The sequence below is a fragment of the Triturus cristatus genome, chromosome 2_2 (assembly GCF_964204655.1).
Source record: "Triturus cristatus chromosome 2_2, aTriCri1.1, whole genome shotgun sequence".
NCBI classification, from domain to species: Eukaryota; Metazoa; Chordata; class Amphibia; order Caudata; family Salamandridae; genus Triturus; species Triturus cristatus.
In genome coordinates this window covers 227,398,294-227,415,750 of record NC_140582.1, presented here as the reverse complement: position 1 = coordinate 227,415,750, position 17,457 = coordinate 227,398,294, and the positions used below count along the sequence as shown (strand labels likewise).

General features: G+C 52.7%; 1 protein-coding gene across 2 annotated transcripts in view; it reads right to left on the bottom strand.

Moving 5' to 3' along the window:
- Positions 1–17,457, bottom strand: part of ECPAS (Ecm29 proteasome adaptor and scaffold) — an 819,497-nt gene that overhangs the window by 249,527 nt on the left and 552,513 nt on the right. For both annotated transcript variants that reach the window (XM_085641278.1, XM_085641277.1), the window contains exon 42: positions 13,002–13,216. In XM_085641278.1, coding sequence (XP_085497404.1) covers positions 13,002–13,216 — 215 coding nt within the window. The remainder of the gene's footprint in view (positions 1–13,001; positions 13,217–17,457) is intronic.

Here is a 17,457-nt window from a genome sequence, read left to right as displayed (position 1 = left end):
CAACCTCGAAAACCCCGGAGGACCGGACTGCCTTGCTCATCTAAAGACTGGGACTCCCACGAGCAGTGGTTCTGCTTAAACAAGCAACAACCCCTGGTGCCAGCACACTCTGCACCCGCCGAGCCCGGCCCTGAGTGAACAAAGACCACGAGGACGTCCCCCCGGTGACTGTGACCTAGAAACCAGCACTCAAGGACCCTCCTCGATGCTCCGGACGACGCCTGCAGCCTCAACTCCAGGGAACTCCCCCAACCGCGACAGAGGGTAAGTTTGCCGACGCCAAAAGACACCCCTGCACCCGGCACCCTGCGGCCCCCTGTGCCCAACTCCTGGGTGCCTACCTAACCTACAGCTCCCCAAATTACCTCTCGAAGTGGTGGTCGCACCTGAAGAATCTCCGTCCACGAGCTTGAAGCCTTTGTTCATGTTGCAGCTTTCCCATTGAAATACATTGGGCGCCCGACGGCCCAAAAGCACCCTGCACCCAGCCGCCCGAGTGCCACTGGAAGTGCAGCATATGTTCTATTCTACTTCCCCACTTGCCCTGTGTAAGTGACAGGAGCTCCGCTCCCACAGCCACGTGGTCTGCCTGCTAGCAGCCACCAACCAAAGGCCCCCTGCCCGCCATAGGCTAACATTGGGCCTACTCTATCTGCACCCGGCTGCCCCTGTGCCACTGAGGGTGTAACAACTGTACCTACCTGACCCTGGGAGACCCCCGAGTCTACCCCAGAACCTTAACTCTGCCAGTCGAGTACTTACCTGAAAGCCGATAACTTGCATTTTCTCCATAGGGTAACATTGACTGGTTTTCACTTGGAATTTCTTCCAAGTGTCAAGTTTTGAAACTATAAAATATTCACTAAAAATCACCCGATCAACGAAAACTAAATTACTCACCTGTTACCAGGAGAGATCCCAGTGCTGGATCTTGGTGCCCAGCACGGACCCTGAAAAGTAATTACAACTGCGATTTTCCGATAACCAAACTTTCCTCCATAGGATAACATTGCCTGGTTTTTGCCAGAAATTCTTTTAAGTGTCGATTTTTGAAACATACAAATATTCCTTAAAAATCGCCTGTGTAACAAAAACGATTTCTTTCAACTTTTTACAGGAGATGCACTAGGGCTGAATCCAGGATCCAGCCCAGAGTAAGAAAAACCTATGCAAAGTAATTGATATTGCATTTACTTAAAAATTCCCATTGAGCTCAATGTTATAATTGTGTTTAATTTGTGTTGCCTATTGCAACAACTGTAACTATTGCATTTAAAAGTCTATTGCTATTTGAAAGTATTCAACTAGAGCATCTCATTCTGAGAAAGTATTTTTATATCTACTTGTGCTTCTAAAATAAAACAACAATATATTTTTATATACAAAACTATTGGCCTAGAGTTCATTTCTTGAGTGTGAGAGACCATTTGCTGACTGAGTGTGTACAACAAATGCTTTACAATGTCCTCTGATACTGCCTTACTGCTCGACCAAGCTACCACTTTAGAGAGTAAGGTTATATCTAACTTTAACCTCTGCCAAACCTCTGGGGACTGTGGACTCTGTACACACTGTACCTATTTGGGAACAGTATATACAGAGCCACTTTCTTAAAGGGACACAAACAACAATCCTGTGCCCTTGATATATGAGTGTTGTTCAGGGTCAAAGCGATATGTTGGAGGTTCAAAAGAAATTCTTTTGGCGGGAACACTGTGGCATAAATCAATCAATCAAAGGTATTTGTAAAGCGCATGGCTGCATCGACTGAGGCGTCCCAGCGCTCAAAAGCAGAAACTGTAGAAGAAGAGCGGACACTCATATCTACACTTAGTTTTAGATCATTCCTGAAGCAGTGCTAGGACTCCGCCATACGGAGCTTGATAGGCAAGGTGTTCCACAGGTTAGCCGTCAGTCCCAAAAAAGACCATCCACAACCTTGGTATGCGCATGAGTCCGAGGTGATTAGATTTCAGGGATCTCTCCTGTTGGTACCCACCAAGTTTATTTCTCAGGTATCAAGGGCCGTTGCTGCCAGTGGCTCTGAATGCCAATGTAAGGGCTTTGAACTCAATCCTCTTCACAACAAGAAGCCAGTGAAGCGGCTTCAAGTTGGGTGAGATGGCTGAAGAAAAGCACCTCAGATTTATCCGCATTCAGTTTTAAAAAGTTGGAGTCCATCCAATTGGCAATGCCAAGAAGGAAGACCCAAGGCGCAGAGGATGCAGTGAGGATGCTGTACTTGGTAGGAAGAGATGCTGGAGGCTGGAGATTCCTGTAGCCCGAAGATCTCTGGCATGCAACGGGAACAAGCCTTGGCAAGTCGACGTGGAGCACAGGGGTTTGGTCCCCGCTGTTCCGTCGAGGGATATTGGTCTCAAACTTACAGAGAGGACAGGTCAGGCCTCAAGGGAGTTGCAGAACTACCACCTGTGTTGAGCCTTTCGAAGTCCATGGGACGTCAGGAGCAGCAGACCGGTCAGTGTTATTGCGGTGCCTGCAGATGCAGGGGAATGACCCCTTCACTCCAAGAGAGATTACTTTGGGTGACCTTGATATCCACAGGTCTGTTGACGATCCTGGAAGAAGCACAGACTCAGACAACGAAGAAGACTTGCAGAACAGAGAGACCAGAAGCAGCAGGAGTCTTCCTTGATGCAGTCTTGGATCCAGGCAAAGTCCAGCGAAGTCCAAGATTCCAGATGGTCAAAGAGTGACGTGGTTTTAGGCTTGAGCCTTGTCCCACAATGAATACAAGGCCCACCCACAGGTAAGCCCTTAAATACCCTAGTAAGGGAGTTAGGACGACTCGGGGGTCCCATCCAGTTTCGTGCAAGAGTGGGAGCCAAGGGCACCCTGAACTGGTTGGAACTGGAGTATGCAAGAAGGACACCAAATGTGCCCTAAAGCAGTCTGATGCTGGCAAGCGCCCCCACCCCAGCCCAATACACTAACGCCTGTCTGGGAGGTGGTCACACCTCCCTGCGACAGGAACCCTATAGCTCTACCTTCCCCTGCTCGAGCGTGGCTGAACACCAGGAGGGCAGACCTGTAGTCACAGTTTATGTGGTCTCTAATGGATGGCACAATACATGCTGCAGCCCATGGGAAACCCTTGGTGTGCCTATGCCCTGGGTATCTTAGTACCATATTCTAGGGACATACAAGGGTACACCAGTAGCCAGTTGTGGATGGACCGAAATACTTACCATGGTCAATTTACGGAGGAAGCACAGTGACTGGGGTCCTGATTAGCTGGATCCCAGTCAGATTAGTCAAAAAACATAGGGACACCAGCAAAAAGTGGGGAAAACCATGAAAGCAGAGCCTACTTTCCTACAGGGGCAAAGTAACGCTAGGAGCAGCGGACTGAGGGCAGAGACCTGAGGCACCCCACAGACCAGGGGTCAACTGTCACCGCTCAATCTCCAAGCATGGAGGTGGAGACTGGACAGGTTTGGGTGGAGGACCGTCCCCTGCTGCTGCGACAGAAGATCCTCCCGAAGAGGCAGACGGATCGGGGGATCGATCCTTATACTGAGTAGCTCGGGATACCATACTCTTCTAACCCAGTCCGGAGCCACAAGAATTACTTGGGTCCAGTCGCGCGCCTGATCTTCTTCAGCACTATGGGCAGAATTGGTATAGGCGGAAAGGCGTACAACAGACCGAAGCTCCACTCGAGACGAAAAGCGTCTCAGAGCGAGTGCCGCCTTGGAAATTCCAACTCGCAGAACTGATGAAATTGCGCGTTCTCTTCGGTGGCGAATAGATCTAACCAAGGCTCTCCCCATCGTAGAAAGAGACCTTGCACCACGTCCAAGTTCAGACGCCACTCGTGATCCACCATGCACCGGCGGCTGAGTTCGTACGCCCTGGCGTTCAGAGAACCTGCCAGGTGTTGAACCACCAAGGTAATGCCTTGATGTTCCAGCCACGTCCAGAGGCGCAGAGCCTCCTGACAAAGGGTCCACGACCCCACCCCGCCCTGTTTGTTGCAATACCACATGCTGGTGGTGTTGTCCGTGAACACCTGCACTACACTTCCCCGGACAGAGGGAAGGAATGCCTTCAGTGCAAATCGGATCGCCCGCAGCTCCAGAAGGTTGATATGGAGCCGGGACACCGCCAGAGACCAGAGACCCCTGATCTCCGCCTCTCCCATGTGGCCTCCCCAGCCCAGGAGGGACGCATCCGTCACTATCGTGTGCTCCGGTTGGGGAACGGAGAGGGATCTGCCATTGACCCAATCGAGATTCATGAGCCACCACTGCAATTGCCGTGCAGTGCCCTCAGAGATCTGGACATGATCAAACAGGTTGCCCTGATGCTGCTCCCACTGGAACTTCAGGTCCCATTGCAGAGCTTGCATATGCCATCTGGCATGCGGCACCAGCAGGATGTAGGAGGCCATCAGGCCCAGGAGCCGGAGGGTCATCCTGACTGAAACCCAGGCTAGAGGCTGAAAGAGTGGAACCATAGCCTGAATATCCCAGACTCGCTGTTCGGGAGGATAAACCCGAAACAGCGTCGAATCCAGAACCGCTCCGATGAAAGGGAGCTTCTGAGAGGGACTCAGGTGCGACTTCGGCACATTGATGGGAGAACCCCAGCAGAAGCAGGTCGGCCATAGTCTGGAGGTGGTAGACAACTGTCTGGGGCGAAACCGCCTTCAACTGCCAGTCGTCGAGGTAGGGGAAGACTGACACCCCTGACCTGCGTAGATGAGCCGCGACCACCGCCATCACCTTCGTGAACACCCGAGGGGTGCTGGTAAGACCGAAGGGGAGCACGGCAAACTGAAAATGCTCCTGGCCCACCGTGAACCGCAAGTAACACTGGTGGGCCGGCAGGACGGGAATGTGAAAATAAGCATCCTGCAAGTCCAACGCTACCATCTAGTCTCCAGGGTCCAGGGCAGACAGGACCTGAGCCAGAGTCAGCATCTTGAACTTCTCCTTCCGGAGGAAGCGATTGACGTCCCGGAGGTCTAAGATGGGGCGCAGGCCCCCATTGTCCTTCTTGGGTACCAGGAAGTAGTGGGAATAGCAGCCACTCCCGACTTCCCCGCTCGGGAACGTACTCGATGGCCCCCTTGGCCAGGAGGGCCATTACTTCCTGACTGAGAGGAGCCAAATGATCCCCCGACATGTGGTGGTACCGAGGTGGCATGGCTAGAGGGGAGGACAGAAAGGGGAGCGAGTAACCTTGGCAAATTATCTGCAGCACCCACTTTTCCGACGTAATTTTGCACCAGTGGTGGAGGTGGAGGTGAACCCTGCCACCCACTGGCATGGGGTGCCCCCTGAAGCTCGGATTAGGAAGGTTTCGAGGCGGAAGCGGCGGGGGTGGAAGTGGACTGCCCCGCACGCTGGTTACCAGACCCGCCCCTGCAGAACCCACGTCCGTGGCCTCGCTGAGGCTGGTTCTGCACAGGCTTGCTGGAAGAGCGCGCCCAGGTACCCCTGCCCTGGCCACAAAAGGAATGAAACCCTGTTGTGGCAGGAGTTTGAGGAAAGACCCAAATACTTGGCTGTGGCACAAGAGTTTTTAAAGCGCTCCAGGGCATTGTCAGCCTGATCACCAAAGAGGCGGGAGCCATCGAAGGGCATGTCCATGAGCGAGCTCTGGACATTGGATGAGAAGCCAGGGGAACGCAACCAGGCGTGGCGTCGCAATGCCACCGTTGTGGAAATCGCCCTGCCCAGCGAATCAGCAGTCCAAACCACACCTGATGGCAAACTTCGCCGCATCCTTGCCCTCCGCAATTGCTTGGGAAAAGGACAGCCTGGACCACCTCAGAGCACTGAGGCAGAACCTCCGCCACCGAATCCCACACTGCATGGGAGTAGCGGCCCAATAAGCAGGTAGTATTAACCGACCTCAACCCCAAACTGGCTGAGGAGAACAACCTCTTGCCATATTGGTCCAGCCTCTTAGAGTCCTTATCCGGCGGAGCCGAGGGAAAGGCATTCTGCGATGTCGAGGCCTGAATGACCAGGCTCTCAGGCGTGGGGTGAGTGGTCAAAAAGGCGGGATCACCAGGTGCTGGGCGATGACGCCTAGCGACGTTCTAATCCACCGGCACCCCCGAGGACCTCAGTAAGGGCCTAATTGAAAGGGAGCAGCGGCTCCGACGACGCAGACGCTGTTTGGAGCACCTCCGTAAGGAGGTTGGCCTTAAGGGCCACCATAGAGAGGTCGAGGTGGAGAGCCTCCGCGGCTCGACGCAGCACCATAGTGTAGGAAGCACCCTCCTCCATAGTAGGTGGAGGTGAGGCAAACCCCGGTTCAGAAGACACATCAAGTTCACCTGCGTCTTGAAGGTCATCCACCCAATCCTGCTCAGAGCCACACTGCCGCGCAAGGGGGTCCTCGGAGCCGTCCCAGTCCTCATCCGGCTCCGGGGTAGAACGAGCCGGTTGCAGCGGCAGGACCGGAGCTGGAGAGGGGTCCAGCAGCGCCGGGAGCGGCGTCAGGAGTGGCGCCGGCCGGGGCCAAACCAGAGCCCCATCCCAATGAGGATCCCAGGCTGGAACGAAACGGTCCGAGAACCGGAACAGGGGTGGGAAAAACGGCACCAAGTACGGCGCCTGTGGAGGAGCCAGGGGCGGCGCTGGGGCCGGAGCAAAGGGCAGCGCCGGGGTCGGACCCAGCGGCGTTGCACCTTGTGGCACCAGGGCCGGAGCAGCGGGTTCTGGATCCAGTGGCTCCGGGGCACGGTGCCGCCGGGTCAACAGGATCTGGACACGGGGCCGCGGGGCCCGCAGGCACATCGGCGGGAGCTCGAGGCCTAAACAGGCGGTCCAAGGCAGCAAGAAACACTTGCCGCTGATCGGGAGTCGCTGACGGACCCGGGTAGGCCGCGGGACTCCCAGGCTCCAGTGGAGCCGCAGGGGTGGAGCCCCTGTCCCCCACGTCCGCCTTTGGGGAGCAACGGAGGGACGTCAGAGAGCAAACGCGCTTCTTTGACTTCTTCTTATGGCGTTGCTTACTTGAATCAGAAGGTGAAGACTTAGAGTCCGAGGAGCGGCGGCTGCGGTCTCGCAAGCGGTCCCACGAACGGCCCCTAGACCCGGAGCGGCAGCGAGAGGAGTGCCGGACCTCCAGCAACTTCAGGCGCCGCTCCCGCAATGCCTTCGGGGCCATGGCACGGCAGTCCAGGCAGTAGAGGCAGACATCATGGGGGTCCGCCACCGACATATTACGGTGGCACAACCCGCAAGACCGGGCATCCCTACGTGCACCAGGAGACAAGAGAAAAAGACAAAAAAAGTCTCAAAAAGTGGTCAAAAATTGACCGAGGTACGCGCTCAATCCGGATCTGCTCTTTCGGCGCAGAAAAAGACGTCAGCGCGCATGGGTGGCACCTAAGTAGGCTCCGTGACGTCATCCCAGCGTGCACGACGCCAGTGACGGGAGCTGAGCCGCAAGGCGCCGCCTGCTGGCGAGCAGGGGTACTGCTAAGCAGAAAACTTTCCGGATCCAGACTGACGCCTGGGGAATATTCTAGGGTAAGGAATCTATCACTAACGTGCCTCTTTCAGATAGGCACTTTTAACCACTTCAGGGGCGATTAAAGATTTTTCAATTTTGAAGACTTCAAGAGAAGAGTGGGCTGCATTCTCGCTGCGCAACGTCATATACTCTCTCATAGTTTGCCGCGTAAGTTTGCAGAATATTTTGAGAGCTGTCTTGTAGGAGTGTTTTGCTACAGGGTAAGAAGACCTTCTCCAGCTGCGCTAAGTTTTTTACAAAGGCTTTTCTCAGCTCTTAGGGTGGTGGGAAAACCTGAAAGCAGATGGCTTGGATCTTTTGGAAAGAAGTGTTTTTAAGGGTGAAATAAGATCCAAAGCCTTAGAGATCCATTGATTAAATAGGAGTTAGTCATTATCGGGATTGCCTGTGAAAGATGGAAGGGAAGATTGAAAAGAGAGCACAAAGTCCTCCTTTGTAACATTCCGCTAGTTTCTCCTACTCTGGTGCGGTCCTGGTCACTAACAGGTTTCATAAGCCATACAAAGTAAACACGACAAGGAAATGGTCCATCCATACCAGGTGCATGGGGACACCGGTTTGGAGACCAGTGATGTTGGAGAAGCTGAAGTCCAATATGTGGCTTACTATATGGGTGGGGTCAGGTTAAGGCCTGCCAGGTTCTGGGTCTACGGAGAAGCCTCAAGCCGTTCTTGAAAACGACATGAGTGTTAAAGTCTGCTCAAACTGTGAAGTTGGCATATTGTAAGGATAGTTGGGCAATAGCATCACATAGTTGAGGTAGGCAGCTGTTGGAACAGTCCGGGGGTTTAAAGATCAACAAGTTGGCGAAGGAGAAAGAGGGTAAGATAACGCAGAAGGTGAGGCCCTCAATATTCCCAATTTGGCCAAAACTAGATGACAAAACCTCCAATATAGCCCAGAGTATAATGGCTATACCACCTCTCAACCTATCTCCATCCTGGTTGGCACACAGGATCCAATTCACAGGGGAATGACCAAAGCAAGGTGTGGATTAGAGCCGTCCCTGAGACATGTTTCAGTGAGAAACAGGAGATGCTAAGTATTTTCATATAGTAAAAGCTCTATGTAAGGGCAGTGTTTGGGGAGGGAACTACAGTAAATAAGATAGGCTCTAAAGCAGACCACTCTGTTCGATGCCACGTGGGGTAACGAAACCCCTACCCAGGCGTGGCTAGAGCCTTTAGGGTGAAATCACAGGCTTTACACAAAGTCAGAGGCACTATCAAATGCAGGGTCATAAAGCAAGGTAGAGTGGCACAGACCGCAATTCAAGGCTAGGAGAGCTTCTCTTGTAAGGGGGCAAACCTGAGAGGTAGACAAACGAGCGGCACAGCTGTCACTGGAACGCGATCCGTAAGTGGGCAGGCGCAGATGGGCTTGCCTTTGGTGCATCAGTGTCGCGCCCGCAGCAAGTCTGTGGCGTGGGTCTCCTTAAGTAGGTGCTTGGGAGCTGGTCTATAGCAACTAGACCACTAACCCAAGCCAGAAAATGGTCCAGTGGAGCAGAGTAAAAATGGTGCTACGTTTGGCAGACACAAGTAAAATGCTCCCAAAAGGTGCACTGTGCAACTGTTGGACTTGGCCCTTCTTGGCAGGTTCACCCCTGAACTTTTTTGCCTTAAGCTCTGACATAGTGGTTGTGATTTTTGGCCTCTGCGCACTTTAGCCCAGTGTAAAGTGCGTGCGCTCTGAGTGTGTGTGGTGAGATTGGCCTACCCTCCCATAGAAATGCATGGGGGATATGTGTCTCCATGGTAATTCCTGAGGTGAGAGGAGCGCAGGGTCGAATTTAGTATAAGCGAACTCGTGAGAATAAATGCTGCGCAATGGTGTGTGCAGATTTATGGTGACTAGTGGAGAAGTGCCACTTTTAGAAGTTGGCATTTCTGTGTGCTGTGTGTCTGCCTGCCTGATGTGGAGTGCATGTCTGGCTTGTGATTGACAAGTGCTGGATGGTGTGGGGAATTCCAAGAGCCAGGGTGAGTCAGCCCAGTGGTGAATAGAGAGGTCTGCATGCAGATGGGAGGGAGGAGTTGCACCTGGAACCTGAATAGGGCTGTGCCTTCCCTCCACAATGCTAGCTCCGTCCCCTGTGGTGCGTCTGAGCACCTAGCCCCCACCTGAGAGAGGAGCTGAGCACAACAAAGTGCTCCAAAACTCCCCCAAACCAGTGCTAACTGGTATCCCTAAACCCTGTGCTGTGACACAAAGGGAGTTGCTAATATAAATATAAAGTATTGGACTCGGCTCAGGAGGTCTCCTGACCTGAGCCACTATGCCTCTGGCCTGAGTGAGTTATTACATCTGGGTGCAGGACAAAAAATTGGTCGGGTATCCAATTTGAAAAAATTGGTGGGTGAAATCGGTCTGGACTGGGCATGGGAGAGCCAGATGCCACCGCCAAAACAGCTGGTAAAAAAATTGTACTGGGACTGGGTCTCTGCCACTGTTAATAGGAACCAGAATGGCATTTTGACAGAGAGATTCCTAGATGTCAAACCTGTCCCCAGACTGGAATCTTTCCTGGACCTTATTGAGTCTCCGGGAGACAGGGTGCTGTACCTAAAGTTTAGATACAGCACACTTCCTCTCCGTGATTTTCAAGGAGGGTGGAGCAACCAGAAGGAGAATGACGCGGGCTGCCCGGGTTGTGCCTCCCCCACGCAATCTATTGCACACTTTATGTTTGCCTGCAGGGCATATAGCCAAGTGAGGTCAAGGTGGCTAAAACCAGTCTGTATTAATTTGGGCTGTACATCCTACAGGGTGGCTCTACGCATTCTAACCCATGAGTCACTTATCTTCAGTGTAATCTGTGGTACAGCAAAGTTTCTTGGCAGTGCATGGAGGATAAGACAAAAGCTCATCAAGATGAAACAATCGCTGAATAGTTTGCCTTGAGCTAGCCTTCTTTCAATTTGGCCGACATGGCTGGGATATTAATGCAATGAATTTTGTCCATTGTTTTACTTTAATTATGCACCTTACACCTTTTATCAAATGTATAGTTTGGCCAAACTGGGGAATGTGGAAACTTGTTCACTATATCGTACAAAAGTGTGTAAATAATGAAGAGTTTTTAATACCACTGTTTAAAAAAAATAAAAAATAAAAAAGATTGTTTTATACTTTTATGATATTTTTTATATCGAATAAAGTTTATAAATAAAATATTATAAATATAGGGTCTGTGACCCCATGATGTTGTTCTGTTCCTGATCCTGACCGAGTGGGGCTTGCTGCTGCTGGGACCCAGGAGGGACCGCCATGGGGGCTGCATCCCTGCTGGAGGCCCTGTGTGCTGGCCTCTGGGCCCAGTTATTCCCCTGAACCTCTCCTGGACTTTTGCTGTGGAGCTGTGGCTCCTATATCTGAAGAGCGCTTTAATTGCATTTTCCCCAGGAGGAAGGAGCGCTGTGTTTTGATTCCCCCAGGAGAGGGGAGCGCTGGAGCTTTACAGCGCTGGGTTGCTCATGCTGCTAGGAGGGAATCCCCAGCGTAGGGATTCCCCCGTTGTGCCCTTTGCGGGTGCCCACCCCGCTTATGTCTTTTTTTCAAGGAGGGTGGCCATCCCACATTCTTTCAGGAGCCTAGCGGGTGCCCACCCCGCTTTATATCAATTTTAATTGAGAGGGAGCCTACACCTCATTGCCGCCGAAAAGAAACTCCCGGGCCGCAACTGAGCACGACCCGGAAGACAGGCACCGTTGCCTGGTTGTGGGCAGGACATCACGGCCGGCTGACCAATTGCAGCGCGGCCGAAAAGGAAGTGCGGTCAGAAGATGGGCTGCAAGAGAGGAGGACGGGAGCCTACCCCGCCTCCCCGAGTGCCCATGACAAGTCCCGGGTCCCAGGAGGGGGCCCGGGTGAAGAGTAAAAGCGGCTGAGGCCGCCGACGGCAGTGCAGGGCTCCCAGGAGCGAAGGGAAGCCCCGCGCCACGAGAGAAGCACTGCAGCCGGTGAGTGGAGCTCGAGTTAGTCAGTGCTGGGAGAGGCAGAGTCAGAGTCAGAGCGGCCCCGTCCGGCAGCGGGCAGCTCCAACGTTGTTGAGCAGCTGCTGGAGTGCATAAGAAGGCTCCCGTGGGCACTAGAGTCGCGGGGGCAGATCAAGGTGCATTATCGGTGCCTGGGTGGTCCCGCGAGAGCGGGCCACCTCAACGAGGGGGGCATGTGATTTAGTACCTAGGGGGGTCCAGAGGGCACAGAGGTGCCGGGCCCCCCTCCTTTATGCGAAGTGCCACGAGCTGGGCACCATTGAGCGAGAGTCCCTGAGAGGGACCAAAGGCACAGTGAGTGCCAGTGAGCTTCACAGCTGGCCAGCAAGTAGTGGGCAGCTGCTATGTTTAGGTTTGCGCAGTGGCGCACTTGTGATTCAGCTGCTAGGCAGCAGCCCAGACATTCTGGACACCGGGCGTTTGACCCCCCTTGAGAAGGCCAGTTGGCCAGGGGGACAGGGAGGTTTGTAGTGCGCCAGGCCCTAAGGTGATTTATGTGGTGCTAGGAAATGTGAGTCATGTACTATGATTTACGCACCCTGTTTTATGCATAATGTGTTTATGTGTGAGGTTACTTTCGAATGCGTTTAGACAGAGAGAGAATTGCATAATGTGTTTATGCAAGTGAGATTATTGCATAATGTGTTTATGCTTGTGAGGTTATGGTCTAATGCGTTTAGACTTATGAGGTTATTGCATAATGCGGTTATGCTTATGAGGTTGGCGCAGAAACACAGTGTCTACCAGTAATTACTGGTTGTGTTCTATATTTATTATTAATTCTGCACTATTTGTGCTTCTGATGATTCTGACAGTGGCCCAATTGACCCGGTCAGGTGTATGTAATCCCTTGTAAATATGACCTAGTGCCAGGGGTCACCATGTATATAATGTGTTTACTATTCTAATGTGTTATGAGAATACAAAGGCTATTTTTGATAAACCCTTGTGTGGAGTTCCTTTTGTGGTGTGCCTGGGATGCTGTTGCTGTGTGCGTGCGCAAATGCTTTACACATGGCCTCCGGGATAAGCCTTACCTCTCGTGCCAAGCTACCAAGGGGGTGAGCCGGGGTTATCTTTGGCGTGTAACTCCCTTGCCCTGACTAGAGAGTGGTGGTCTCTGCCTGGCTTTGGCGCAAGCCTTAGCGAACCAGAGATCCCATTTCTAACAGCAACCAGCAGAAATGCTCGAGTAGCAGCAAAAGTTCAATAACAGATGGATTTCCTCATGGCTTTCCCCACAACATTTTGTAGCACTAACTTTGCATTACTTACAATTCAACAGACAATATAAAAACTGTTTTTAAAATAAACAAAACAAATATCTGAGAAAGCTACACTTGCTCTTCAATCTAATATAATAGTTGCAAAAGATTCAGTTGGAATTCTGATACACATCAGGTGAAAAAGATTTCAAAAAAATGTTTTACGCATATAAAGGTAGGATGTAAAAACATTTATGAAGGGTGCACTTAGATACTTTACCTTGCCTGCCCATGTGCGACCAGGCAATCCTTGTAAAAGTGCATTGAGCATCAGACCTAGATGTGGTGGCACCAGGGAACCAGTCTGCTGTTTAGCAATAGAGGCCATGGTAGCTGCACCTTGGGCTTTCATCTTCCATGACTGGGACTGCAAAGCCTTCTGTGTGATGAGTAGCAGTTCCTGCATATACAATTTAATCCCACCTCCAGAACTCCCTGTATGAAATAAAAAAGAGATAGAGAGAATCTTTATAAAAACCTAGAACATCACAACAGTTTAAACTAAGTGTGTGTGTGATCACTATTTAAGCTTTTCACTATTTCACTGTTTAAGCAATTCAACATTTCGTTGAACTATAGCATGATAATGACAGTCCAATTTAGAATAACAGACTTAAAAGTAATAAGCATCAGAATGTGTGTCACTGAATGAAAGACTGTGAAAGAAATGGAAAAGGCAACTGTAGCAAATGGATATAATGGAGCCCCACAGGTAACTTAAAAATAAATAAAGATCTCAGCAATCTCTGCTTTGGCAGTTTCCAATACTCCGGGAAACTAAGCAAGTCCCAAAATGAGCGGTCAACAATCTTGCTTCAGGACCCATTTGACTGATTATGAGCTCCAACCACTTTTCAGTGCTTTGCGCAGGTCTCCTGCCCTTTTGCCACCCCACGTACATGGCCCCTTGCGAGTCCACATTACAGAGGGAGCTTTGCTGTGAACGAGTCTCTGCTAGCCCTCGAGACTGCTTCTTTTTAGGTCTCACCTGGCGTTAGCAGCGCATGCGCTGTCCTCGCCATGCAAGGCTTCTTGGAATCAATGAACAAGTTACTTACCTTCGGTAACGATGTATCTGTAAGAAACATTAGTTAGTTAGATTCCTCACCTTAGAATATCCCCAGGCGTCAGACTGGATCCGGAAGATTTTTCGTCAGCAATACCCCTTGCGCGTCGCTAGGCGTCGTCTGCAGCTCCGAGTCAGTCGTCGGCGTCGTGCGCCGGAATGACGTCATCGGAGTACTTAGACGACGCCCTCGCGCGCTGACGTCAGTTCTTGTACATAGCCTTCCGCGCCAGGAACGCAGAGCCATACAAGACACCGACACTGGTGCCAAAAAATTCTAGGGCCCTGAAAGGGATAGACCTTAACCCTAGATGTCAGTTCGCAGAACGGGGAGGATGGGTGGGTCGGTGAGGAATCTAACTAACTAATGTTTCTTACAGATACATCGTTACCGAAGGTAAGTAACTTGTTCATCTGAAAGAAACACGTTAGATTCCTCACCTTAGAATAGATACCCAAGCAATACCAACCCCGGTGGTGGGTCTGCGAACCAAGATCACACCAGAAAGTCCTGGAGGACAGAACGGCCAAAGAAGCCATCCCTCCGGACTTGGCTGTCCAGGCAATAATGCCTGGCAAACGTGTGCAGCGAAGCCCACGTTGCCGCCTGACAGATGTCCTGCAAAGGGACTCCCCGTCCCAAAGCAGTAGTAGCCGCTGTGGCCCGAGTAGAATGGGCGCGCAGCCCAACAGGGGGTTCCTTTTTTGCCAAGGAATAACAGATTTTTATACACAAAACGACCCACCGGGAGATGGTCCGTTTGTGTACAGCTTTTCCCTTCTTTGCACCCACGTAGCCAACGAAAAGCTGGTCGTCCACTCGGAACTGTTTTGTGCGGTCCAAATAAAAGGAGAGCGCACGTTTTGGGTCCAGACGGTGGAGCCGCTCTTCCTCTTTGGAAGGATGCGGAGGCGGAAAGAAGGTGGGCAAGGTGACAGATTGCCCAAGATGAAAGGGGGTCACCACTTTCGGAAGAAAGGAAGGACGAGGCCGAAGGACAACCTTGTCCAGATGAACAGAGAGAAAAGGAGGCTTTGATGATAAAGCCTGGAGCTCACTCACCCGTCTAGCCGAGGTGATGGCTACCAGGAAAGCAGTCTTAAGAGTGAGAAGACGAAGAGGACAATTGTGAAGAGGCTCAAAGGGATCGCACATCAGGAATGTCAAGACAAGATTCAAGTCCCACTGAGGCATTACAAAAGGGACAGGAGGGAACGTGTGAGTAATGCCTTTAAGAAAGCGTGACACTACAGGGGACTTGAAAAGAGAGGGCTGATCTGGAAGCCGTAAGAAGGCAGAGAGAGCAGCAAGATAACCTTTCAAGGTGCCCAGGGCAGAGCCCTGCCAGGCCAAAGAAGGAAGAAAGAGGAGAACCTCAGAAAGAGGGGCGGAAAGGGGATCCACAGCCTTTGCTGTGCACCATGCCACAAATTTGTTCCACCGGCAGGCGTATACCGTCTTTGTGGAGGGACGCCTGGCTGCCAGAATGATATCACAGACTTCAGGAGGCAAGTCAAATGGCATCAACTGCCGCCGCTCAATCTCCATGCATGGAGGTGGAGGCTGGACAGGTTCGGGTGGAGGACCGTCCCCTGCTGCTGCGACAGAAGATCCTCCCGAAGGGGCAGACGTATCGGAGGATTGGTCAACATACTGAGTAGCTCGGGATACCAGTACCTTTTTGCCCAATCCGGAGCCACCAAGATGACTTGGGCCAGGTTGCGCCTGATCTTCTTCAGCACTCTGGGCAGAAGTGGTATAAGCGGAAAGGCGTACAACAGACCGCAACTCCACTTGCTACGAAAAGTGTCGCAGAGCGAGTGCTGCCTTGGAAATTCCAACGCCCAGAACTGCTGACATTGCGCGTTCCCGTCGGTGGCGAATTGATCTAACCAAGGCTCTCCCCACTGCTGAAAGAGACCTTGCGCCACCTCGGAGTTCAGACGCCATCCGTGATCCATCATGCACCGGCGGCTGAGTTAGTCTGCTCTGGCGTTCAGAGAGCCCGCCAGATGTTGAACCACCAGGGTAACGCCCTGGTGTTCCAGCCATGTCCAGAGGCGCAGAGCCTCCTGACAAAGGGTCCACGACCCCGCCCTGTTTGTTGCAATACCACATGGTGGTGGTGTTGTCCGTGAACACCTGCACAACACTTCCCCGGACAGAGGGAAGGAAGGCTTTCAGTGCAAGCTGGATCGCTCGCAGCTCCAACAAGTTGATGTGGAGGCGAGACTCCGCCGGAGACCAGAGGCCTCTGATCTCCGCCTCTCCCATATGGCCACCCCATCCCAGGAGGGACGCATCAGTCACTACGACATGCTCCGGTAGGGAGAGGCTCTTGCCCGTGACCCAATTGCGGTCCGTGAGCCACCACTGCAACTGCTGTGCAGTGCCCTCCGAGATCAAGACATGGTCGGACAGGTTGTCGTGATGCTGGGCCCACTGAAACTTCAGGTCCCACTGCAGAGCCCGCATGCGCCGCCTGGCGTGATGCACTAGTAGGATGCAGGAGGCCATCAGCCACAAAAGCCACAACACTAGCCTGACCGAAACGCAGGATAGAGGCCGAAAGATGGGAATCAGGGCCAGTACATCCCGGACCCACTGCTCCGGTGGATGGACCCGGAACTGCACCGAATCGAGAACCGCTCCGATGAAGAGGAGCTTCTGAGAGGGGCTCAGGTGTGACTTCGGCACGTTGATGGAAAACCCCAGCAAATGCAGGAGATCGCCATAGTCTGGAGCTGGGAGACGACTGCCCGGGGCGAGCCCGCCTTCAATAACCAGTCGTCGAGATAGGGGAAGACTGGAACCCCTGATCTGCGCAGATGAGCTGCGGCCACCGCCATCACTTTCGTGAACACCCGAGGGGCACTGGTAAGGCCGAAGGGGAGCACGGTGAACTGAAAGTGCTCCTGACCCACCGTGAACCGCAGGTAACGCCAGTGGGCCGGCAGGACGGGGATGTGGAAATATGCGTCCTGCAAGTCCAACGCTACCATCCAGTCTCCAGGGTCTAGGGCAGCTAGAACCTGAGCCAAAGTCAACATTTTGAACCGTTCCTTCCGGAGGAAGGCATTGACGTTCGAGGTCCAAGATAGGGCGTAGGCCCCCCTTGCCCTTCTTGGGAACCAGAAAGTAGTGGGAATAACAACCACAACCTACTTCTGGGCTCGGAACGCGCTCGATGGCCCCCTTGGCCAAGAGGGCCGAAACCTCCTCGTGGAGAAGATTCAAATGATCCCCCGAGATACGGTGGTGCTGCGGTGGCATGGCTGGAGGGGTCGTCTCGAAGGGGAGGGAGTAGCCCCTTCGGACGATTTGCAGCACCCACCTGTCAGACGTGATGGAACGCCAGTGGAGCAGGTGATGGCGAACTCTGCCGCCCACTGGCGTGGAATGGGCCTGAAAGCTCGGACTAGGAAGGCTTTGAGGCGGATGCTGCCGGGGTGGATGTGGACTGACCGAGTCTTCCTCCGGTACCGCCTCGGCGGAAACCACGTCCGCGACCGCGTGCAGGCTGGTTCTGCGGCCGGTGGCTAGGCGGACGTGAGGAGGTGCCCCTTCCTTGGCCACGAAAGGAGCGAAAAGCGGAAAGTTGTGGCCGCG